Raw genomic sequence first — 27013 nt, forward strand, 5'->3', positions numbered from 1 at the left:
ATTTACATAAATAACCACACCATTCTTTTTCTGCGAAGTTGAAGATATATAATGTGCTCCTAGTTTTGAATTTATCAAATATTTTTGATCTTGAGTTGTGATATGCGTTTCTTGTAAACATATTATATCATTATTAAATTGTTTCAAATATGTAAATAATTTCTTCCTTTTCTGTGCTGAATTCAACCCATTGACATTCCAAGATAGACACTTAAAGGTCATCAGCCTCTTTCTGGAGCACAGAGCAAAATATTTGAAGTTCATCCGAGAGCTTCGATCTCACTCCTCCCATAGCTCCACTCTCTTGTACGATACTCTTAACTGCCTTCTTGTCTTGTCTTTCCTGTTGTTGTTGTTGCTTTTGTTTAAGTAGCTTGGATTGGGCTCTAGTTATACGTTGATCTTTAACTTCTGTCAACTGAATCAAATCCAAAATTGGAGAAGAATCCAGCAAGGGCTCACTCAAAAAACCTCCTTCTGCACCTTGCACTACTTCTAATTCCTGCTTGGACTGTTCTTGCAATTGCCTCTCTTCACTCTCTTTAATCTCCAAAACTGTGGATGTACGTGGAGATGGTGTTCTTTCCTTAAGAATAGTAGTGTAAAAGTGTTGTGCCTTCTCCACGGTATTCAACCGATACCCTTCTCCCTTGTATCTAAAAATTAACCCAGCTGGTGCGTCCCACCGGAAGGGTATCTGTAAATTTCTCAGTTCCTTAACAAGAAAACCAAATTCTTTTCTGGCTTTCAGCATTTTAGGAGGTAATTCTTTAAAGATTTGAAGTCGTGAACCCCCCACTTGTACAGAAGTATAAAAAGATTTTTGCAGGATATCATTTCTAATTCCTCTTTCTGTAAAGTATATGACCACATCTCTAGGCAGTTGTCTTTGTCTGGCCACCCAAGAGTTCACTCTATAGGTTTTATCTATTTTGTGAAATACCACATCAGGATTAACTTGTAGAATCTTGGCCAAGGCTTCAGAACAAACTTGTCTCAAATCCTGTCTCTCCTCCTCTCGAATTCCCCGAAGCCGTATGGCGAATTCCATCGCCCGGAATTGTATCATAACAATCTCATCATCAATTCTCTGCATTTTATTATCAACTTCATCAATTTTATAATCATTGTCTTTCATCTTGACATTAACTTCTGATTTGAATTCTTCAACTTTATAATCAACTTTCCCAATAAATTCTGCCAGGCCAGACGCCACTTCTGATATTTTTTGGGTCACCTTATTTTGATTCTGTTTCACCATGTCTTTGACTTCATTAATTTCCTGCATAAGTTCCTGATGTGATTTTTGAAATTTATCATCTATCTCCTGTTGACATTTTTGAAATTTGTCATCCAGAGTTTTAGAAATAAATTCTTTTAAATCTCCCACATCAAATTCTTTTTTCTGAGTTTGTAGCTGTTGAGCAGGGGGAAGTTGCGTTTGCTGTTTGTGTGTGGGGGATCCCCCCCCTAATGCCTTCCCTTCCTGCTTCTTTGAAGCCATCCTGGCTCGTGATCTAGTTTTTCTAAAGAGGGAAGTTCCTCTTCCTTTCCCTCCTGCACAAAGACTTCTAAAAAAGTCCCCCAGATTTGATCAAACAAGGGTTAAAATAAAGCAGAGTCCAATATTGAAAAGGGAAAAAATTTCCCAGTTATTTCTCTTATAACAAGCAAGGCAGCTTAGTAGCAACTTGGAAACTTTGTAGCAAAACAAGATAACTTCACCAATCCACACTCGCTGGCTCATTAACTCTGAAGCTAGGCGCCATGTTTTTTCAAAGCACTTTCACTCATTCGCATTGTCTCAGATTGAAAAGTCAACAAAGTGCTAATACTTGCGTTTCCAAATTTCAGGATTCAGGTAGTTTCGCTGTTTATTAAAGCTGGTTCTTTCGCTTTAAGTTTCCTGCAGCCGGCTTGTTCTGCAGGAGCAGAATCGTCCCACGCCGCCCGGAGTCTCAGCAGGTTGGAAGGGAGCCGCGCCTGTTTCCTCCCCAGAAACGATTCCCTGGGGGGTTACAGGGGCTCGACCTGTGCCCTGCTATCTCTCCTCCAACAATCCTCAGGATTTTGAAGTTTTCGAGCCGCTTCTCGATCGCGAAGCGGCTCTTACAGGCGGCGGGGCTGGCGGAGCTTCAAAGAGCGCCGCCGTCGCCGAAGACAAGGAAACCGGAAGTCATTTTATTTTATTTTTATTTATTTATTGATTGATTGATAATGGAGTTACACTGGGTACATGAAACAGAGCAGCAAATTGTTAGAAGAAGCTAAATTATTAATACCTTTATGTAATAATACCTTTTCTGCTGGTTTCAACAGAGGAAGTAAAAACTTGTGGACGACCTTCAGCAATTAAAAATGGATATTTTCTCAATGTTAAGTCATCCATATACAGGCATGGTGACACCGTGGAATGCAGATGCCTACAACGATATTCCATTATTGGGACCAACCTAGCTAAGTGTCTTCATGGGCAGTGGGAAGTACCTTCATGTCTTGGTAAGCTAATAAACCTACAGAAATGAATTTTAGGCTTGTCTTGGAATACATCAGTATTTATTATTGACATGATTGCTCAGAAGTGTGATTCAATGGGATAACAATGGGAATTGCTGCTAGGAAGTATAGGTTATATTGAATTGGTTTATGCCAGTATGGTTCACAGGCATCTTATTTTTCCTGTCTGATCCCTATTTAAAGAGGATTTTCATAGGGCCTATGAAAAAGCAATATTTTAGTGCTTTTGAAAATGATTCAATCTGAAATATAATCCTGGTGGGATTATGTCTTTACCGTTAGACAAGAAAAATCAAATGCATAGGTATAGAATAGGTGGCATGTAGCTCAACAGCAGTGGACAACCACTTAAATATGAGTCAGCAATGTGCTGCAGCTGCCAAAAAAGCCAATGAAGTCCTAGGCTTTATCACAGAGGAATATTATCAAGGTCACATGAAGTGTTAGTACTGCTTTATACTGCTTTGTTAAGACCATATTTGGAATACTGCATCCAGTTTTGTTACTTTGATAAAAAAAAAAAGATGTTGAGACTCTAAATAGGATGTAGAGAAGAGTAGCAAAAATGATTAGGGGACAGGAGGCTAAAACATACAATGAATGGATGCAGGAACTGGGCATGTCTAATCTAACGAAGAGGAGGATTAGGAGTGATGTGACAGCAGTGTCCCAATATTTGAGGGGCTGTCACAGAAAAGAGGAGTCAACCTATAGTTTTTATTGAACGGTTTTTTTATTGAACGGTTTTCAAGACAGTCTACCATAGATTAAAATTCCTATGTTCCTCACAATAGGGAAGATCTATAACTGGTAGCCTTGAAATTCAGAGTGGGAACAGAAAGGAAAGGGATAAGATTATCCAGGTCTATTGATTTATTGGTTTGTTTGTTTATCAATCCAACCTGTATGCCGCCCATCTCATTAAAGGCAACTCTCTGCCTTATCTCTCTGAAATTTAATTTGAGGAGCACATCAAATCTAAAATCCTATATAGGAGAGTAGAAAGAGATGTCTATAATCTGTTAATCAGAGTAGATAACAGATGAATAAACCATATATTGATATATTATATATTTTTGATAGATGTACTTGGAATATAAAGTCAGATAATCTAGAAGAAGAATGGAGTATATACATAGAAGGAAGAATAATGGATTTATTATATAAATACTTATGTAACAATATTTGAATTGTTAGTTAATCCACGAAGTTGTACACGTCCACAGTATGCAGTCTTTCAACCAACTGTTCAGACTTCAAAGCAGTTTAAGATCAACCAGTTTGCAAAGTACCGCTGTGGTTCCAATCTGCATCAAACAAAATGTGTAAATGGATTATGGCTTCCTGAGCCACGGTGTAAAGGTATTGTTTGCATGCTATGTACAAGTTTATAGTTTCTTCAATAGGATGACGTTAATCATATCTAAAAAATAAAAGTGGGGCACACCTGAGAACTGTCTTCCTATGTAACATCTTTTGATGGCACACAGTTTCTTCTGCAACACCCCATTAAGGTCCCATGAGCTGTGCATGCTTTGTCTAATCTGATGTGCAATGAGAAAAGATAATTTTGCCATGTAGAAAAAAATCCTTCTCAACAATCCAAGGATAAAAGGAAATACAGCATTAGTCTTAAAATCAGTTGGTTTCTTCCTTAGCAGCTATTTTGTTTCCTTCACAGCAGCCAATCCAGCTCAGTTGTGGAACACAGATTACTAGCCTACATTGGACAGCATACTTTTTGCCGACTTTTCCCCATTAGGCAAATTCAGTGATAAAATGTCATTTGTCACATTACAAAGGTTCTTCGCTTTGAGTCTTTTGTGTCTTCAGCAACCTAAGTGAATTTACATAGAACAAATCTAGTACGGAATTCATCTTTGACTTTTGCTACTTGCATGGAGACATCCATACAGATTTCTTGACCTAGCAAAAAAAAAACCTCAATGGAAGAAGTTTCAGAATTTCTGCTGCTTAAGAGGACCATCGGATCATTACATCACTCCTAGTTAATTCCCAAAAAATATTCAATAAGGAAAAATCATTCATTTTTTTCTTTTTATTGATAAATATTTTGTTGGAAAACAATACATACAGTATATTCTGTCCTTCTACAAATTCTTCCAAGTCAGTTAATTTACAATAAATGTAAAAAAACCTATAAATTGATAAGAAACATATTGCAATAAAATGTAACTATTTTAACATTCAGGTTACAAACCATGTCTTCATTCCTTTCTAAAGATGTAGGAATCTTTGAGGCATCCTAACTACATTTGCATTAATTAAATCTTATTTTTGTTCAGTTCGTAGAGAAGCAAACATTGTAGTGGATGGGTAAACTTTGCCTGGATTAGATGAATGATTTCAACTAGCTACCTGTCTTTGTGGTAATTGGTGGCCTTTCCTCATACTATAGTTCAATATCAGCTTGTCCAGTTTAATCTAATTTATGATCAATCCTGCAAACTATTTTTATATATGCCAAAGAGCAATACAATTAAATTTCACTAGTGTATAAATGTCATCGCTACAAAGCTTTGATGGCTCCTTCTGCTTCACCAATTGTGGCCTTAAAGTAAAACAATCTTGCAATAGTGACTTATATTGCTATTTTATGTAATTACCGTCTTTCCCCCAAAATGCGGCCTACCCCGAAAACAAGCCCTAGTTCGATTTTTCACGACTGTGCCTATATAAGCCTTATTCCCCAAAATAAGCCCCAGTTAAGCCCCCTCCACCATCTGGTTATACAAAGTGGGGCAAGGCACATGTGTAAAAATCAAGCTAGGGTGGGGATGTGGGGTGGAGCTGCCCCACACTCACTTACCTTAAGACGGCCACAGCCAAGCCTCCCACACCCGGATAAATGTCGCACCAATGTCCGACTTCTTCTGTGGATGCTTGTGGCTGCTCGCAGCTGGAAGCCATGTGGGGCATCATGCTGGTGCCGCCAGTCACGGCAGGACACTGCAAGGCTCGTTGTGCCGGTGCTGCTGCTTGCAGCAGGGCACTGTGTGCCACATCCTGCCACTGCTGCCACTCACACGTGCAGCCTCACACCATGAACAATGGCATCAGCACACTGAGCCATGCAGGAGGCCTGGCTGCGATAGTCCTAAAATAAGCGGGTAAGACATCCCCCAAAAATGGGGCCCAAAAGAAAATAAGACCAGGTCTTATTCAGTTAGAACAACACTACTGTGTTTCCCTGAAAATAAGACCAGGTCTTATTTGTAGACCTGGTAACTGTTTAATTGGTTTTGATCTTATATGTCTTTTATTATAGTTGTTTTATAAGTACCATTGAGAGTTTCATGATTGTAGTAAAGTTCTAGTGTGATAACAGGGAACAAATGGCTCTTTTGTGAGAGTTTTCTGGTGAAATGTTTAAAGATGAATTATAAGTACTAGGTAACAGCAAAGGGTTAGAATTGGAAGAAACAGACATCATGATTTAAATTTGGGTCCTGAAATATTAGTTTGTGGAAAAACAGACTGGAGGATATGAAGACAAATGTGAGAGCAGATAGCAGAAAAGAATGATTGAGAGAAAAATGGATAAAAGATTTGCTATCGTCTGATAGGAAATGATATCTGTAGTTTTGTTGTTGTTGTTATTTGTTCCCCAGTTGGTCAATCCTGGCATTCTGTATCATTGTGGAAAGGGAAATCTATGTAACAACGACTGGAGATCTAATCTGAGCATGCTGTTAGGTGCTAAATCTTGGAGAAGATTTTTTCAGGATGAAGTGATTAGTCAAGGATTCTCCTATGCAAGCAGTCTACCTCATAGACAATGAGAGACTGGCAAAGGAAGGAATAGCACATAGGGCCTGTCACTGGTTCCCAATAGATTTCTGGGTCAATTCTTAGTGTTGATCTATATAGTTTGGGACTTGGATACCTGCAAGTCTCTAATTGCAGTCAGCCAGTTTACATGGACAAAGTGCTAGTGGAACTCAACTTCCATGAAATGATGGGGGAGGACTGAGATATAAAGTCACTGTTTCTCAATAGTAGTATCAGTCTTATGGTTATAGCATTTTTCTTTTGGAAAATGTTCCAAACTGATCTCTTTCACAGAACATTTATGGACTAATTGCATGTCCTGTATCTTAGATTTATTGTTAAGGAAAATTAAGGACACTATTATTAGTGTCCAATTGCTATTTGACTTTTAAAGTGATTAATTTTTGCATGCTGTTAATTCTTTTTTTTTATTGAAAAAGTTTTACAAATACATTTTCTCCCCAGTTTCCCCCCCCAACCCTCCCTGACCCCCCCTAACCCTCCCCTCCCCCCAGGACTTCCACAGAATATAGTCCAAATCAGAAACATATTTTATAAAACTTGAACCCCTCCACCCCCTATATATTTTTCACATCTTCACAATTCAATTATTCTATCACTATATAATACATTCAGTTAAAAGCTATCTGATATTTCCTAGTTTGATATTTATTCTGCACATAATCTATCCACTTTTTCCACTCCCATACATAAGTCTCTTGTGTCCGATCTTTTAAATATGCTGAAATCTTCACCATCTCTGCAAAACTAGCCATCTTCAAAGTCCATTCTTCAATAGTGGGCATAGCTTCATTTTTCCAATATTGACCTATCAGTAATCTCGCTGCTGTTATCATATACAATATCAGCTTTACTTCACCCAATGTAAAACCCTTAACTATACCCAATAAAAACAATTGTGGAGAGAACTGAATTTTTTTCTTCAAAACGTTTTGCATGACCCACCAAATTTTTATCCAAAAAGCCTTCACTTTCTTACAAGTCCACCACATATGGTAATATGTGGCATCTAAGCAATCACATCTCCAGCATTTTGGTTGAACATTAGGATACATACACGATAATTTATTAGGATCTAAATGCCACCTATAAAACATTTTATAAAATTTTCCCTCAGATTCTGCGACTGTGTAAATTTAACATTCTGAACCCATATTTTTTCCCATGTTTCCAACATCACTGGTTCTGCAAAATTTTGTGCCCACTTTATCATACAATCTTTAACCAGTTCAGTTTCTGAATCCCTTTCTAACAAAACATTATAAACCCTTTCAATATGCATTGGACCTTTCTCTTTTATATGTCTAACCAATTCTTCTTCATGCATCATTATACCAGGTTTTTGGTCCTCTTTCCATCTCAATTGAAGTTGATTATACTGCAACCAGGTTAAATTAATGCTGTTAATTCTTATCATAAGTGTTTATCTGCAAAACACTGTCAAACAAACAAATATCTCCTGAAATTTAAGGCAAATATTGACTGACAGGAATAAGGATAGAAGCCTGTGGATCAGCAGAATCTTATGGCTGTGATACACAAAACTAGTTCCCCATGATCACTTGAGGACATCAGCAGTCAAGAAAAATGAGAGCCACAAATTTCTGTAAGACTCAGTTGCCAAAGAGAGAAGAATATCATAATCAAATGTATGGAAAGTTTCTAAAAATCTAAAGACTACTTGAGATTATGATATTTTATTTCTTTATTTGCCAGCTCTGCTACACAGCCATTTACCAACTGGATGAAGAAAGCCTGATTTAAAATAAGTCCTGATAATTGTATCATACAAATATAATTAGAATTTCAATCTCTTTGTGATTATGGCATTCTCAATCGCAGTAAACAAGAGATTTGACATAAAAGCCTCCTAAGAAAATATTTAGGATTAATCTTCTTTGGGTGAAATAGAAATGAGATAATTTTCAGCCCTAATCCTAATCAAGTTCTAATCATAAACTGTTTTGTTAAAGGAATCTGCCCTTCACCACCTCAGCTTCCCAATGCCATCAATATAGCTGAGATGAGAATCTACAAGAGCGGAGACGAAGTTAGCTTCAAGTGTCAAGAACATTTCCTTCTTCGTGGCCCACAAAAGATAAAGTGTGAAAATGGAACATGGCAAACACCTCCACGCTGTCTTGGTTTGTATGCTCAGTTTTACCTTTATTTTAAAGAAACTGGACATTATAGATAAAGTAAATATCGCTTCTTATAGATAAGAAGCAAAAAGGTCAGGAGAACATTCAGAGCATGGTTTATGGAATTCTTCACAGCCATTTATCCACAGTGGCCTCTCTATATATGCGTGTGCTCCAGGGGTGGGTTCTACTTACCTTTACTACCGGTTTGCATGGTGCCCACGCACTTCTGTGCATGCACAGATGGCCTATGATGACATCCGGGTCAGTGGGCGGAGCCTCCCACCGGTTTTACTACCAGTTCTTGTGAACTGGTCCGAACCGGGGGCAGCCCACCACTGGTGTGATCTATTCCAAGGGACTGATCAGGTTCTTTTGCACATTGTACATTGTGCCTTTGTCTTTCTCTGAGAGTCAGATCAGGGTTTATTTATTTATTTATTTATTTTGTCACATTTCTATGCCGCCCAACTCCCAAGGGACTCTGGGCGTCTTACAACAGAGAATAAAACAATGCAACAATATCCCATACAAAAGTTAAAAGAAGACATTAAAACATTAAAACATTAAAATATTTAAACACATACACTCCAATTTGTAGCCGGGTCTCGCAAGATCACTATAACGAGATCAACAGCCCCAGGCCTGCCGGAAGAACCAGGTCTTCACCGCTTTCCGGAAGGCCAATAGGGTGGGGACGGTCCGGACTTCAGGAGGTAATTGGTTCCAGAGAGCCGGGGCAGCCACAGAGAAGGCCCTCCCCCGTGGGCCTGCCAGCTGACATTGTTTAGCTGACGGGACCCGGAGGAGACCGATTCTGTGGGATCTTACTGGTTGCTGGGAGCTATGTGGTAGAAGGTAGTCTTGAAGATAACCTGGTCCTGAGCCATGTAGGGCTTTAAAGGTAATAACCAACACCTTGAATTGCGCCCAGAGACCGATGCAGCTCGCAGTGAATTGGTGTAATGTGGGTGTATCTAGGTGCACCCACTATAACTCGCGTGGCTGCATTCTGGACCAACTGAACACTTTTCAAGGGTAGCCCCATGTAGAGCATGTTGCAATAGTCCAAACCTGAGGTGACAAGGGCATGAGTGACTGTGAGGAGAGCCTCCTGGTCCAAGTAGGGTCACAATTGGTACACCAGATGAACCTGTGCAAAGGTCCCCCTAGCTACAGCTGTCAGATGTTGTTCCAATCTCAGCTATGAGTCTAGAAGGACACCCAAATTGCGAACCCGTTCTGAGGGGGGTACTTTCTCTCCCCCCAGAACCAAGGATGGATAATCAACATAGACTTTAGGGGGCAATACCCAGAGCCATTCGGTCTTGTCTGGGTTAAGTCTGAGCCTGTTTACTCCCATCCAGATCCTCACAGCCTCCAGGCACCAGCACATCACATCTACCACCTCACTGAACTGACGAGGGGTGGAAATATACAGCTGGGTATCATCAGCATATTGCTGATATCCACCTTGCGTCGTCGGATGATTTCACCCAGTGGTTTCATGTAGATATTAAATAGGAGGGGAGAGAGGACCAAGCCCTGAGGCACCCCGCAGACGAGGGGCCTAGGGGACGACCTCTGTCCTCCTACCAGCACTGACTGTGATCGACCAGAGAGATGGGAGGTGAAGCACCACAACATGGTGCCTCCCACTCCCAGCTCTCTTAGTTGCCCCAGAAGGATACCATGGTCAATGGTATCGAAAGCCACTGAGAGGTCAAGTAGCACCAAGATAGAGGAATGACCCCTGTCTCAGGCTTGCCAGAAATCATCCATCAGCGTGACCAAGGCAGTTTCTGTGCTGTAGCCAGATCTGAAGCTGGACTGAAAAGGGTCCAGATAATCCGTTTCATCCATTGATCGCAGGAGCTGAAGTGCCACCACTTTCTCTACAACCTTTCCCACAAAGGGTAGGTTGGAGACTGGACGAAAGTTTTTTTAATTCTGCTGGGTCCAGGGAAGGCTTCTTGAGGAGGGGCCTTACAACCACTTCCTTTAATGGATCCCTCAAGGATGCATTAACTAAAGCCTGGAGCCAGCCTCATGTCATCTCCTTGCTGGCTGAAACCAGCCAGGAGGGGCTTGGATCCAACAAACAAGTGGAGGAGCTCATCTCCCCTACAGTCTTGTCCACTTCCTCAGGAGTCACTGGCTCAAACTCCTCCCACACAACAGGACTAAGACCCGCCCCCGTCATCTCGGTCGGTATTGCCCAATCAGAGTCCAGGTCCATCCGGATCTGAGTGATTTTATCCAACAGAAACTGCACAAATTCCTCAGCTCTACCATGCAAGGGCTGCTCTGTTCCCCCAACCTTAAGGAGGGAGCGAGTTACCCTAAATAGGGCAGCTGGGCGAGAATCCGCAGATGCAATAAGTGCGGAAAAATGTGAACATTTTGCCGCCTGTATCACCACTAAGTAAGTCCTAACAAAGGCTCTCAAAAGTGTTCAGAAGTGTTCAGTCGGATTCGGATTTACTGGTCCTCCAGTGTCACTCTAGACGTCTCTTCTGGCGCTTCATCTCCCGGAGCTCCTCAGTAAACAAGGAGCTTTCCTGGATCCGCTGCCATTGAGAGGCCGCAAAGGCACAATCCAGTCCAATGCTCCAGATGCCGCCTTATGCCAGGCAGCCACTAGGGTTTCGGCCGGACTGTGGACAAGGGAGTCAGGTATTTCCCCAAGCTCCTTCTGAAACCCTTCAGGATCCATTAGGCGTCTGGGGTGGAACCACTTAATCGGCTCCACCTCCCTGTGATGGAGGAGTGGCGTCTTAAAGTCCAATCTCAACAGGAAATGATCTGACTACAAGGGAGAGACCTCTATAGCCCTTAATTCCAGATCATATCTCCACTGCTCCGAGAGAAATACCAGGTCGAGAGTGTGTCCCCTCCTCATGGGTCAGACCCTGAACTACTTGGGTCAGGTCCATGGTTGTCATGGAAGCCATGAACTCCTGAGCCCCATCTGAAGAATCACCAAGTGATGGTAGTTGAAGTCCCCCAGTACCATAAGCCTGGGGAACTCCACCACCAACCTGGCTATTGCCTCTAGCAGCACAGGCAGGGCTGTTGTCATGCAGCTGGGAGGCAGGTACATCAACAACAAGCCCATCTGAACCCTTGAGTCTAACCTCAAGAGGAGAGACTCACACCCAACAATCTCCAGGGCAGGGATCCTGCGAGGACAAAGGCTCTTCCGGACAATAGCTGCCACCCCTGCCCTGGGCAGATGTGCCCAAACCCATCTGGGCACATCTCAGAGAGGGGAACCCCCCCGCCCGGCCTAGCCAGGTCTCAGTTATACATGCCAGGTCAGCCCCCTCCTCCAAGATTAAGTCCCGAACAAGGGGAGCCTTGTTAACAACAGACCTGGCATTAAACAGCAGCAGCCTGAGGCCAGGGCCCTGACATCCCAAGTCACCAGGTATAAGAGGTGAGCCCAGTGAACCAGAACCAAAGGGGCCGGAACAAGTAATTGCTTAGAGGTAGCGAGTCCTAGTTCCCCGAGAGCGGCCTACTCCTTGGCTCCCACCATATCTACCTCTCCCAGTCATAACCGTGATATTCCGGCTCTCCATCCCCCAGAGATCCCCTTCCCCACCTCTTTGGTCCCCCACCTCCCCGGCAAACAAGGCATCCCATTCATACCGAACCGGGGTTCCCATCTGAGCCCCGATCTGCTTCTGCTTGTACACTCAGCAGAGGAAACTCCATTCCCTTCCCCCGGCTCCCTCATTCTCCCTAATTCCAGCCACTCCAAACCTGTTCCTTCCATTCTAATAATTAAATTCTAACCTATCCCTAACCCATTCACACCCACAAACATACACATCCTCTCAGGATAAAATTAATATATCCAGCAACAAATGAATATCTCGCACCTCGTCAGCGTAACAGCAAAAAGTTCCTCCGAGCTCACCCAGGCTTTGTTAGGGACGGTGATAGCATTGTGATAAGATGGCTTCACCTCACCGGCTCGCACGAAGACGCCATACTTGTTGCAGCCCACGCCAGAGAAGAAGTGTTTGGAGTCCACCGCAATGGAGGTCCCTTCAGGAAACTTGCTGTAAAGGCCTCCTCCTCCTCCATCACCTCCTCCTTTGCCTCCTCCGGGGCCCCCGTCACCACCGCCCTCCTCGTCTTCATCGGCGTGTAGTTGTCAATCAGCCTAGCCAAAGTGTCGCGGAACTCAATGAGGTCCCAAGCCAGCAAGGGAATGGCCCGGCCACTTTGGAGGCCTGAAGGCCCCCAGGGAGACCGGACTTGCTGCTCCTGCACCTGTGTTGGTACATGGATGCTAAACCTATTTCTCTACATTTCTGCTTTGACCTGTGTCTGTATATGGTGGCAGGCATAAGGGCTGTATATGCTCTACATACTCCATTATGAGGGAGGGAGGAGCTTATGATGGAAGGGTTGGCAGCATCTTGAGTCTTTCACAACTACTTCTCCATTAGTGGCTGCTTTTTGCATAGAGATTTGCTTTTTGAATCATGTTTCATTAAAACAGATTTGCTATACAGATACAATAAAAATGATATTGATTTTTTTATGTTATGATATTTTATTTCTTTCATTAACAAATCTTCCTGTGGTTCCTGTTTCTAGATTTACGATGTAAATCTCCTCCTGAAATTGACAATGGTATAATAGACATTGGGAATCGCACAATATTTTTACCTGGTGAAACTGTGGAGTATCGTTGCTCTTCAGGTTTTGAAATTAGTCAGTTAAAAACTGTAAGATGTGAAAATTTGAAATGGTCTGAGCTACCCGTTTGCAAAGGTAAGAAATAGTAATTTTTTCTATTGAAATGCCAACACTGGGTTTGAGTTCTAAAAAAAGTTATCCATGCATTTTTTTTTCATTCCTATGCTGATATTAGAAATGGGACAATGAAGATGCATAAACGAGGAATTTGGAGTTTTTGTATAAATATTGAAATTTCACAGGTCTTAAAATGTCACATTTTGAACTCAAGCATTAATCTCATGTGAAATATCATGTATACTTTCAGAACTGTTCTTATCAGAGCAGGATTCTGACTTCAAAATCTCTCTTATTCACAATTTATAAAAGACTTAGAAAGTGTCATGTGAACATCATACAACTGCACCATCCCTCTGTTGTTCAGGCAAAAAAGCCCCAAAAAACACCACAACCACTATTATTTTTTGAGGTGAACCTGCAAAATAAGGGTCACTGCTTTAATAAATCAGCTCAAAGATTGCCTTCCCTAAAGGCCTCTTACCACTCCAGAGAAGAGATAGTGAATGTATATAGGTTAGGCAAGTGCCATATGATAATAATAATAATAAAAAAATGCAAAGTAAGTAACAGTGCAAAGCTTCTTTTTTTTTTGCCCTGTCCATGTCTAATCTTCACTAGCATAACTTTATTTATTTATAAAGCACTTTATTTTCAGTGCTATTCTGGCTGCCCTGTTTTCTTTCCTAGATACCTGCTAGAATTGTTGGGCCTTTTTAAGCAGGAGACCATTATGCTTTCCCTGGGAAAAACAAAGACCTTTCTCTCCAATCTACAGGAATCATTTCTCACTAAGTCTACCGGAAATACATACAGTCTCTCAAAAGTTTCTCTTGCAAGACAGGGTGGAGGGACAAAGCTTGGGGGCTCAGACATTCGTTTTTGGGTGGCTTGAATGCAAAATTGATGGTTAGAGGATATTGCAGTTATGGAACTAAAGGTGACAAAGGCTGGAGCATGTCATGCTAGTGTGTGTGTGCGTGCACACACTTGTATAAGATTTTACAAAAAGGAAAAGACAAACCTAAAAGAAATAAGAAGAATAGGTCCAATAATTAAATTTAATGCATAATTCCTAGCTTGACTTCTTAATTATTTTTGTCAGTATGACCTGGTGCTTGAAGCTAAAGTCAGCTGCTGGCTTTCCTCAATTGTTGTTAGCTTTTTGTACATTTGCTTTCTATCAGGGCCTCAATGGGACATAACTTCTGTCTTCAGTTCAATGCAGAGGTGAAATCTAAATTTTTTTGCTACTGGTTCTGTGGGCGGGGCTTAATTAGTGGGTGGGGCTTGGTAAGGTGACTGGGTGGGCGTGGCCAAGTCAATGTCACTTCTTTGCCCTTTTTTAACCTACAAAACACAACACAACACAACTGGCTCACCCACAATGTAAAAGCAGCTGTGCTAGACTCAAAATGGCCCCGCAACAAGGAGGAACCTCACACAGCCACAAAAAGCCCCCCAAAAAACAACTTTCACACTTTACACACACACAACACAACACAACTGGCTCACCCACAATGTAAAAGCAGCTGTGCTAGACCCAAAATGGCCCCTGCAACACAGCCACAAAAAGCCCAAAAAACCAACTTTCACACTTTACACACACAAAATTCCACATACAGCTTTGTGAGATTTTGTGTGTCTGTGTAGTTAGAGTGAAACACTGCAGAAACACACTAAATCTCAGAAAGCTGCACAAATATTATTTTATTTTAATTTATTTTTATTTTTATATAATAGCAGCTAAATTTAAAACTTCCTAAACTTTAAATGGCTAGGTCTAAAAAAAAGAACAACTAAAAAACCCCCCAATTAACTATTTTTTTTAAGCTCCCAAAGGGGGAAAAAACTTACCCAATAGAACAGGGGTCTCCAACCTTGGCAACTTTAAGACTTGTGGACTTCAACTCCTAGAATTCCTCAGCCAGCTTTGCTGGGAGTTGAAGTCCACAAGTCTAGGGACTTCCGGTGGCACCGCAGGCACCGAGGACACTCTTCTTTTGAGCGCCAGCCCCGCGATCTCATAAAGCCACTAGAACAGCGCAAATCAGCTGTCTAGTGGCTTGGAAACTTTCTCCCCGGGAAAAGGGGAAGAAGAGAGCAGACGGGCGTAGGTAGAGCTCCTCAAGGAGCCCCAGGAACAATTCTGGGGCTCGAAGGGTGAGAGCTCCCTGGAAGCCCGACAGAGCTCCGGATCCGGGACGTTTCTGCTTTAAGCAGAATAAGACACCACGACCACCCCTGCAAACAACGCTTGGATTAAACATCATTCAGAAGCAGGCTGAGCAAACTCAGGAGAGATTAGAACTGCAAGTACTGAACTTTAACTCCAAATGTGTATTACTTCCTTCTGACTTATTAAGGGGAGAAAGTGAAACCAAGATGGCAATTGAGCTTTAATGGGGCGTGAAAGTGAAAGTTAAAAAGGAAAGTTTTTTTTTCTCAGCGAGGGCAGCCCCTGTGCAAAATTAGAGATTTGTGCTTTTTTTAAAAAAGGAGAAGATTAAAGAATTACTTAAAGACTGATTTCTGGATTTGGTGGATCTATTGTTCTGGCAGCTGAGTAAATTTAAATTGGAAACTAAAGATGGCTTCAAAACAAATTAAGGCTATTGTCCCCAAAAGTGCTGGGTCTTCGCCATCTCAAACGTCCAGATTGCAATCTCTCTCTGTTCCAACGGAATCAACAATATTAACACTTGAAATGTTGCAGGAAGCCGTCAAAACACAAGCTTCTGATATAGAAAAAAAATTGTTTCAATGTTTCAGGAGCAAACACGTGAGGTTGCTGAAGAAACTGAGCAAGTCAAAGAGACTATCCAAAAACGAAACCAAGAAATTAGAGAAGATATTATCTTGGCAGTACAAGGATTGGCAGGACATATTGAAGCAATAGATGAAAAAGTGGAAGAAATTAAGCAGCCTAATGAGAACCTTGAAAATAAAATGGGGGAGGTCCAGGGCAAGATGGAAAGAGTAGAGGCTGATGTGATAAAGATACAATATAGAGACATGGAATTTTCTCTGAGAATAAGAGGCCTCAAGGAAAATAAGCAAGAGAATTTGAGAGAGATCTTTTCAGAAGCATTTGCACAGATAATGGGAGATCAAAAAGCAAATTTTGAATGGCAAATTGACAAAATTTATCGTGTCAATTCATGGATGGCCAGACAGAAATATCTACCAAGAGACATTGTAGTTTATTTTACAACAAGAAGATTACGTAACAAAATCTTACAAGTCACGTTTAAAAATAAACTTCAAGTGCAGGGGCAGGAGGTTTTAACATTGAAAGAAATCCCCCACAAAATGTTGAGAATCAGAAAGGAGTATTCCTTTCTGGTGGAAGAACTGAGAAACTGACAGATACAGTATAGATGGGAAGTTCCAGCTGGTCTAGTGGTGAACTATTCAGGAGAAAGATATCATCTCAATTCAGTGTGGAAGGCAAGAGATTTCTATACCAATGTGTTAAAGGCTGGATGCCCACAGCCCCAGGAAGCTAGAAGGAAGACGGAAATAGAGGGGGCAAGAAAGGGGGAGAAAGACGAATTGTTGGCACAGGGCCAAAAGGGTGATTTGCTTATCCAAGAAGAATTAATACAATTTTCGACTACTGTTCAAGCTTTGGAGATAGAAGAACCTAAGGATCAAAGACAGACTCGAGCGGCAGCCAAGCGTCAAGAAGACTTAAGAGTGCAGCAACTTCAAATGATTCAAGACACTACAAAAACAGAAGCAGTGGGAGGAGCAAGACCAAAAAGTAAAATGCATGGAGATTTCCAGCAGATGCTCCAAAAGCTTCAGGGGGCCAAGAATGGCAACTAAATTTTTGACCTGGAATGTTAATGGCCTAAATTCACCACCAAAGAGGAGAAAAATATTTCACTATTTGAAACAGTTTAAAAATGATGTAATTTGTTTACAAGAGACTCATATTAGAAGTAAAGCTCAAAAATACTTAACAAATGCAAGGTTAGGTATACATTTTGTCGCATCTGCTCCCGAAAAGAAGAATGGTATAGTTATATATCTAAAAAAAGACTTAATTGCCAAATTAATTGAAGCAGATAATCAAGGAAGATTTATAGCAATTGAACTTTTAATAAAAGGAGAAAAAATACTTTTAATTGGAGTCTACGCACCGAACCAACAGCAGGAAAAATTTTATAAGCTTTTACATTCCAAATTATTACAATGGGATTATAAATCATGTATTTTATTGGGTGATTGGAATGGAGTTTTGGACACTAAAAAAGATAAGAAGGGGCTCTTGCAGAACATTTCAACGCGTGCTAGATTGCCAAAATCGTTTTTTGAAATGATGGAGGTTATGGAGTTGAGAGATATTTGGCAAGAGAGAAATCCTGGAGCAAAAGACTTTACCTTTTTTTCTGATAGACATCAATCCTTCTCTAGGATTGATTTTATATTAATCACAAATGATTTTTTTTCCAGGGTGAAGAAGACGAAGATTTGTCCAAGAGCTTTAACGGATCATAGTCCAGTTTGGATGGAATTAGAGAATGGAATGGGATCTAGGAGATCTTGGAGGTTAAATGAAAATCTGTTTAGATATGAGGAAAATGTAAAAGAATCCAAAAAATTTATGAAAGAATTTTTTATTATAAATATGTATAAGGATACATCTATGGAAATGGTTTAGGACGTAAGTAAAACATATATGAGAGGTATTTTGATATATTTGAATAATAAATATAGACGCAAACAGGAAAAAAAAGGAAGGACTTAGAAGAGGAAATTAAAAAAAAAGAACAAGCTTTGATATTGAACCCAGCAGATAAGAAAATAAAAGAAGCAATTAATTTATTGCAACAGCAATTTAAAATGTTAATGGCAGATCAGGTCGCAACTAATTTGCAATATGCTAAACATAATATTTTTTGCAATCCTAATAAACCAGGGAGGTGGTTAGCATATTTGCCAAGGAAAAAACAAAAGTCACGGACTACAGAGAAAATAGAATATAAAGGTAAAGAGGTTTATCAGCAAAATATGATTAAAAAAGCTTTCTTAGAATTTTATACGAGATTGTATGCTAGTGACAAAATTCAAGGTACAGATATAGATAGATATTTACAGAAAGAGAATATTCCTGCAATTACAAAGGAGCAAAGGGAGGGTTTAAATCAACTAATAACCACTGAGGAGATTATGTTTGCAATTAAGCAGTTGAAAGTGGGTAAAGCTCCTGGGATGGATGGTTTGACAGCTGCTTCTTATAAACATTTGCAGTTAGAAATGGTGGGACCACTTAAAGAATTATTTACTAATATACAATCTGGAGGAGATGTACCCCCATCTTGGAGGACAGCTTATATTTCTCTGATTCCAAAGGAGGAGCAAGACCACACCCAGCCAAAAAGTATAGGCCCATATCACTTTTAAATACAGACTACAAGATTTTTGCTAAAATATTAGCAAATAGGTTAATGACAGTCATGCAACAAATGATTCATAATGATCAAACTGGTTTCATAAATGGTAGACAAATGAAGAGTAATGTAAGGCAAATGGTTAACTTATTGGAGTATTTGGGGAAGAACAACCAAATCCCTGTAGTGCTGATATTTCTTGATGTGGAGAAAGAATTTGATTGATTGAATTGGCAATTTTTATTGAAAATAATAGAAAAGATGCAGTTTGGAGAACATTTTATAAAATCTATTAAGGCAATATATCAGAAACAAACAGTGCAAATAATAATTAATGGTAGTTTAACAGATACTTTTAATATAGAAAAAGGAAGAAGACAAGGATGCCCTTTGTCTCCATTATTGTTTATCTTGACTTTGGAATTTTTGTTAAGTAAGATACGTGGGTCGGACAAAATAAGTGGAATTAAGATTAGGCAGTATGACTATAGATTACGAGCATTTGCAGATGACTTGGTTGTTACTTTAACCCAACCATTACAGTCGGTTGCAGGTTTAATGGATATAATTAATCAATATGGACAAGTATCTGGATTCAAAATAAATGCAGGGAAAACGAAGATAATAACTAAAAATATGACTATCAATCACAAAGCAGAATTAGAAAGATTAACAGGATTTGAAATTGTAAAAAAAGTTAAGTATTTAGGGGTCTATATTATGACATCAAATGCAAAATTATTTAAGCATAATTACGATCCGTTGTGGCAAAAAATACAGAGAGAGATGGAAAACTGGAAAAAATTACAATTATCCTTGTTAGGAAGGATAGCAGCAGTAAAAATGAATGTTTTGCCTAAGTTTTTGTTTCTTTTTCAAATGATACCTATACTTAAAAAAGATGAGAATTTGAAGGTATGGCAGAAGGGTATTAATAATTTTGTCTGGGCAGGGAAGAGACCGAGAATAAAACAAAAAATAATGCAGGATACACGTGAAAGAGGAGGCCTCAAAATGCCTAATTTAAGATTATATTATGAGGCAGCTGTTCTATCAGCAATGAGTGATTGGATGAATTTAACAGAAGAAAGAATATTGAATATTGAGGGATATTATTTGGTTTACGGGTGGCATGCTTACTTATTATATGATAAGAAAGTGGACAAGACTTTTAAAAGCCATATATTAAGGAATGCTCTATTGCATGTCTGGAAAAAGTATAAATATAAACTAAACGAGAAGTTACCATTGTGGGCAATACCCAGACACGCGATAGAGAATATAAGTGTAGAGCAAAGGCAGGATGTGATTACATATAAAGAGCTTCTTAACAAGGAAAGGTATACTACAATTAAAATCTTTGAATCAACTAAGAGAAGAAAGGACAATTTGAACATGGTTTCAATATGTACAGTTGCAAGCTAGATGGAGAGAAGATCGGAAAATTGGTTTTTTGCAAAATGAGGAGAATTTGGTAAAACAGATTAGAGACCAAAGTCAAATGCATATAAAAAGGTTGTATAATGCATTGATAGAAATAGATTCAGAGACGGAGTTAGTTAAGGACTATATGATAAAGTGGGCACAAAATATTGAAGAACCAATAATGATGGAAACATGGGAAAAAATATGGGTTAGGAATGTGAAGTTCATGCAAGCCCAAAATTTAAGAGAGAATTTTTATAAAATGTTTTATAGATGGCATCTGGATCCTAAAAAGCTAGCCTGTATGTATCCAAGTGTGCAACCTAAGTGTTGGAGATGTGAATGTGATGATGCCACATATTATCATATATGGTGGACATGTAAAAAAATTAAGGCATTTTGGATAAAAATATGGTGGATTATTCAAAATATTCTTAAAAAGAAGATAAAATTTACACCACAGTTCTTTTTGTTAGGTATAATTACAGATTGTACTGTTATAGAGACTAAGTTGATTTTAAATTTAATAACAGCAGCCAGACTCTTGGTGGCGCAGTACTGGAAGAAGGAAGACCTGCCTACTATTGAAGAATGGACATTAAAAGTAGTGAATTTAGCAGAGATGGCCAAAATTTCAGCGTATTTGAAGGACCATTCAAATGAAAGATATATATTGGAATGGAGAAGATGGATTGACTATATTCAAAACAAATATCGGACTAAAAAGTTTCAAATAGTCTATGAATGAAATCTATACTTTTTTTTTGAAATATGATTAGTTAGTTGTAAGGGGAGTTAAAGAGGAAGAGGGAGTTTGGAGACCACAGAAAGTTAGCTTATTTTAGCTTATGTTTGTTATGTTATACCCTGTTTTTGCTCTGGGAAGTCCGGGGGGTGGGTGGTTGGGGGGAGGGGGGTTGGAGGGAGAGGGGAGGGGGTGGGGAGAAAATTGTTGTATTGATTATTAAAACTTTTTAAATAATAACAAAAAAAGAAGTCCACAAGTCTAGGCAGGAAGGCAGAAAGAGCTGCTCACCGATGAGCTTGATTGCAGGCAGGGAGATTCAGTTGCTTGCTAATGCATGAATTGTGATTGTCATGCGATCAGCAGCTAAGATAAGCAACCTGGAGGCTGGGAGGGGGGGAGAAACATGGCTCTGGCGATCCAAGCTGAGTTGTCTGATTAGCAGGCAACTCAGCTGGGATGTCAGAGCTTGGCTGGTCAGAGCCATTTAAAAGGAAAAAAAGGCTCTGATGATCACGGGGCTCAGCTGGGCATGGGGGGCAGGGATTTTTGCTACCGGTTCTCCGAACTACCCGCCATCATCGCTACCTACTCGCCCGAGCCGGTCCGAACCGGGAGTGTTTCACCCCTGGTCCAATGGTCCTTCAGAACCTGGCCCCTGGTACCCTCCTTTGAAGATAAAGAAAAACTTTATTTAAAAAAGGTTTTAATACTTATTTTAATAATTTATATAGTTGACTATCTCACAAAAGTGACTCTATGCAATGAACAGAAAGTTAAAACTAAAACACAAACACTATATGAAAATCAAACATATATGCACAGTCTAAAAATCACTCTATTTCTAAATTAAAGTATAGAACTGAACAAATCAATCAGCAGATTTCTATTAATTTGCTTTTAGAATGTTGTTTTAATAAATTCCCGAAATACCTCAAAATCTTTTTTGTGGTTTCTCTTTGAGAAAATCAGGCCAGAGAAGCATTTATGCAATTCTAAAACCAAACTTTAATCAATTTCTTCAGTTTTTTTCCCTTGCTAAAGAAAATGTATTTAAGTATATGCATAATACAATTATACTTAAATCATGCAATATTAATGTATGCTCTTATGACTTAATTGTATAGATTATCTAGTTCATTTAGTGACCGTTCAAAGTTACAATGGCATTGAAAAAAGTGACTTATGATGATTTTTCACACTTACAACTATTGCAGCATCCCCATGGTCACATGATCAAAATTCAGATGTTTGGCAAGTGGTTCAAATTTATGACAGTTGCAGTGTCCTGGGCTCATGTGACTCCTGACAAGCAAAGTCAATGGGGAAGGCAGATTCACTTAACAACCGTGTTACTAACTTAACAAATACAATGATTCACTTAATAAGTGTGGCAATAAAAGTTGTAAAATGGGTGAAACTCACTTAACAAATGTTTCACTTAGCAACATAAATTTTGGGCTCAATTGTGACTCAAGGACTACCTGTATTTAGAATTTTATTTTAAAAAATGCATCGGACTTCTGAAACAGACAGTCTCCTATGAATAAATTCTTTGCAAAGATTAAGGTAAACAGGTGAACAGGGCTCTTGCATCTTAACTTTTTAAAACTGTTATTGATATGCTTATTGTTTAATATTTAAAGAAATCTTGGCATAAATTGATTTATACTGAAAGTTGTTTTTTCATTTTTTTCCCCAGAACAGTCATGTGGTCCAGCCCCAGTAATCCCCAATACTTCACTGGAGGAAGAAGATAGCGAACAATATGATTCTGGAAAAATAATAAATTATATATGCAATCATGGATTTGATACTAAAGAATCTACTAAAATAACATGTAGAAGAGGACAATGGGTAGGATTCTTTACTTGTAAAGGTACAGTAATTTTATTTTTGAACTTCTCAAGGTAATTGTTTTTGAAGCAACATTGTTGAAAAGTGATGCTTAAAAGAAAGAGGCCAAACTTGCTGTCTTTCAATCTATGCAGACTCAGACAAACAGGTATTTGTTGTTCCAGAGATTGAATGATTCTTTACATTGTGTGGGCAAAGAAGGCTAGACTAAAATAACCAATGGAAGCATTATTGGAACTGATCAACATGTGAACAATATTGTGACTTTAGCTGGCCTAATATTGATGATATATTTTGTCATAGTTTATTTTTGGCCTATATTCTCTTGAATCAATTCAGAAACGTCCTGCTTATTTAAATGCTCCCTTGATTGTCATGCTTGCTTTCTCTCTAATACCTCGATTATCATATTCAGCAACCAACTTTCAACTCTACACAAAATCTTCCAAAATTTCAAGCCAATTTTCCATTATTTCATAATTCACTTATTTTCCTCCAGGGTACCAAGGCCTAGTCAAATACTGTAACCACTTATCATTGAAAGCACATTTTAAAATTTCTCCTGATGTAGCATCAAATTTTCCCATCCCTACCATTTTTCATCATTTTCTGCCTTTTTCTGACTTTTCCTTTGATGCTAATATCAGTAGCATTCAGTTCCATATCTTTCAATTCCATCCTTCAATTTATCCCTATTATTTGCATTATAACTTCTATAATGGGAAGGAGGACTTGGGCGATCATCTTCAGGGCCATGTGGAGGAATTTGTGAAATATCTGATGGGAAAAGTTGCTTGTATCTATTCTCAGTAGGAGACCAAACATAGAGCAGGTCCATTAGAGATTCCCAGGGAATGGGCTTACCCAGGTATCTGGGAACAGGTTGATTCTGTTAGATCTGAAGAAGTGGACAGGGTCCTTAGAGCTGTCAGTGCAAGTGCCTGCCTATTAAATTCATATCCCTCCTAACTGGTGAAAACCTCCAGTGGTGATCAAGCAGTGGTATCACTGCAGAAGGGGGCATCCCTGGGATCTTTTAAGGAGACATTAGTCTGTTCCCTCCTTAGATGCTGTGGGTGACTGGATGGGGGACAATAGGCTTGAACCCTGATAAGACTATGTTGCTATGGCTTGGAGCTTGGGATCTGGGAATTTAAAATCTTCAGTTCTGGATGAGGTTGGGGGTTACAACCTGTGGGTTCTTGTAGACTTACAATGCCTGCTCAACGGCACATGTAACTTTTCTGTTACATGAGTTGCACTAGTTGCTGTTTGCTTCCAAGTCCAATTAATATGTTAGTTATCATCTTTAAAGGCCTTCATGGCACAGGGGACTATGTCACCCCAGTGGGATTGACCCACCCCACTCACTCTGGCAAAAGGAACATGCTGCAAACCTCCTCAGTCAAGGAACTTTGCTAGCAGGATCTGGTAAATGATCTTTCTCTGCCATGCCTCCACAATCTGGAAAATCTTGCTGTTGGATATGAGATACGCCCTCACCCTCTAGGCCTTCTGGATTTGCCTTAAAACCTGGGTCAGCCAATTGACTTGGGGCCATGATGGAGCTCTTTACACTGGAAGTGACTGGTGAACTAAGAAAGAAGATTCTACCACTGTGATGCTTATGTACTAGTTCCTAGTTTTAATCAATCTCTATTAATTTTAATGTTTATAATTTTTTAATGTTTTTTCTATTCTTGCTTTTATTGTGTTGCAAGCCTCCTATCACTTCAATACTGAGATGGATAGCACAACATCCAGTACAACTACACAATTGATTTGTGCAGAGTTTGAACAGTTATTAATGGAAAATGGGTAATAAAAATAAGAACACCTTGTGGGGAGATGCCGTTTGTCCGAAAGCAATTGCTATTTGTTTAAATACAGATCTGACTTTAGGTATTAAGAAAGTAATGACTATATTTTCTGAAGTTGAAAGACAACACTAAGGACAGCAGTAGTAATCATTTTCTGCCTATCAATTGACCAAGCTGTATGATATTGTTACTTTTTAAAAATAAGAATTAGTATAATTTTGAATGATAGTATAAGTTGAATCTCTAGGGAACTAACATTATTATTTTTTAAATAGGCTAAGTATGGATGAAGACTCTGTTGACTTAATCACATCTACCCTATTTAGTCAATGTTGAAAAAGAAGATATGAGGTGACATTGTAAGAGAAGTTGCCTGAACCTGGTCTTCTCCTAATCCAGATATTCAGTATGAGGAAATTTGGAAGAAGGGGACTAAAATGTTTTTCTTCTTCCTTCTACACATGTAACATTGTCTTGCTTAAAAGAGTTTTAGTTCATGACTGATAATTAGTTCATGAGAGACAAAATAAAATAAAAGGGGGGGGGAATCCATTTACATAGATCTCTAATCATTTTAGCCTATTGCAACATAGAATTTCTAACCTAAATTTTAATTGCTTTATCAAATGAATTCCTCAGTGTAAAACTTTCTATTTGTCATCTGATCTGTGTCCTTTTTCAGCTGCTTGTTCAGCAAGTGAAGAAGATTTGAGAGAACACAACATAAGGCTGAAGTGGGACAACGGGGATAAAATATATTCTGAGGATGGAAATGTAGTGGAATTTGTATGCTTAAGAAACTACATACCACATCCAGATACCAGATCATTCAGAGTTAATTGTGTGGATGGGAAATTTAACTATCCGCATTGCATTCCTGTATGTATATTTTCAGAAAAATACTTTAATTCACCAATATTAACATTTCTTTCGCTTGTCTATATCTATATACCTATATATCTATATTTGTGCATTAAAAAAAATCACTTGAAATATTTAAAAGACCTAGGTCTGGCAGCTAAATTTGTTGATGTAATGTTTTCTAAGGTAACTTGGTCTTCTGCATTTCTTCTAAATCAGAACACTTCTTAACAGACTTGATTTAAACATTGATCATTGATAGACAGACTTGAACATTGGGTGCTATCTAACAAAACGAAATTCCATGGTGAAAAAAGTAAGATTCTACATTTAAGCAAGAAAAACAAAATGCACAGCCATAGTGTAGGTGGTACCTTGCTCAATAGTAGTAATTGTGAGAGGGCTCTTGGAGACAATAATTTAAATATGAGCCAGCAGTGTGCTGCAGCTGCCAAAAAAAATCAACACAGTTCTAGACTGTATAAACAGAGGGATAGAATCAAGATCACGTGAAATATTAATACCAGTTTATAATGTCTTGGTAAGGCCACACTTGGAATACTGCAAACAGTTTTGTTTGCCATGATGTGAAAAAGATGTTGAGATTCCAGAAAGAGTGCAGAGAAGAGCAATAAAGATGATTTGGGGACTGGAGACTAAAACATATAAAGAAGGGATGCTGGAATTGGGTATGTCTAGTTTAATGAAAAGAAGGGCTGGGCTGACATGATAGCAGTGTTCCAATATGTCAGGGAATGCCACAAAGAAGAGGGAGTCAAGCTATTCTCCAATGCAACTGAGGGCAGGACAAGAAGCAATGGTTGGAAACTAATCAAGGAGAGAAGCAACCTAGAATTAAGGAAAAATTTCCTGACAGTTAGAACAATTAATAGGTGGAAAAACTTGCTCCAGAAGTTGTGAATGCTTCAACACTGGAAGTTTTTAAGAAGAGATTGGACAACCATTTTTCTGAAATGGTATAAGGTTTTCTGCCTGAACAAGGGGTTGGACTAGGAAACCTCCAAGGTCCCTTCCAACTCTGTTGTTTTGTTAAGATTCATTTGTTAAGCACTATGGGGACGGGGTTAATACTTAAAAACAATGAGGAATGGGGCTGGAATGCTGAATCTGCCAGCATTTCATCTCTTCTGGTCTGTTGATCAATCCGGACAGATTCCAAGATGAAGACCTCTATGTTAAACCCAGTGGGCTATTTTCACTTATTTCATTGGTCGCAGTCAACAAATTTAGTTGCCTCAAAATGAATGGTTCCAAATGAACACACATACATTTTACTTTATTTATTTCATTTGCATTGATATTGAAATATTCTCCTGGCTTTTGAACTTGCATATGCAACTTACTCACTTGTGTGTCTAGATGCATATTTATAAATACCTATCAGAAGCCACAGGACCAGAAATCCAGTGGGCTATTTTCATTGATTTCATTGGCCTCAGTCATCAAATTTAGATGCCTGAAAAAGAATTGTTCCGAATGAACACTCATACATTTTACTTTATTTATTTCATTGCATTGATATTGAAATATTGTCCTGTCCTTTGAACTTCCATATGCAATTTACTCACTCATGTGTTTATATGCATATTTATAAATACCTACCAGAAGCCGCAGGGCCAGAACAAAAAGTAAAATTACTAA

The 27013-nt window shown here is 39.1% G+C and overlaps 1 protein-coding gene across 2 annotated transcripts in view; it reads left to right on the plus strand.

Moving 5' to 3' along the window:
* LOC148114686 (complement factor H-related protein 5-like) overlaps positions 1-27013 on the plus strand; it is a 159185-nt gene that overhangs the window by 60868 nt on the left and 71304 nt on the right. The window contains exons 12-17 of one of the 2 annotated variants that reach the window (XM_087890065.1): positions 2320-2499; positions 3715-3879; positions 8304-8474; positions 13086-13262; positions 22516-22692; positions 25173-25369. In XM_087890065.1, coding sequence (XP_087746191.1) covers positions 2320-2499; positions 3715-3879; positions 8304-8474; positions 13086-13262; positions 22516-22692; positions 25173-25369 — 1067 coding nt within the window. The remainder of the gene's footprint in view (positions 1-2319; positions 2500-3714; positions 3880-8303; positions 8475-13085; positions 13263-22515; positions 22693-25172; positions 25370-27013) is intronic. The other variant, XM_087890064.1, reaches the window with a different exon arrangement.

This window comes from Pantherophis guttatus, chromosome 3 (genome assembly GCF_059756535.1).
Source record: "Pantherophis guttatus breed Tessera chromosome 3, ASM5975653v1, whole genome shotgun sequence".
Lineage (NCBI taxonomy): Eukaryota > Metazoa > Chordata > Lepidosauria > Squamata > Colubridae > Pantherophis > Pantherophis guttatus.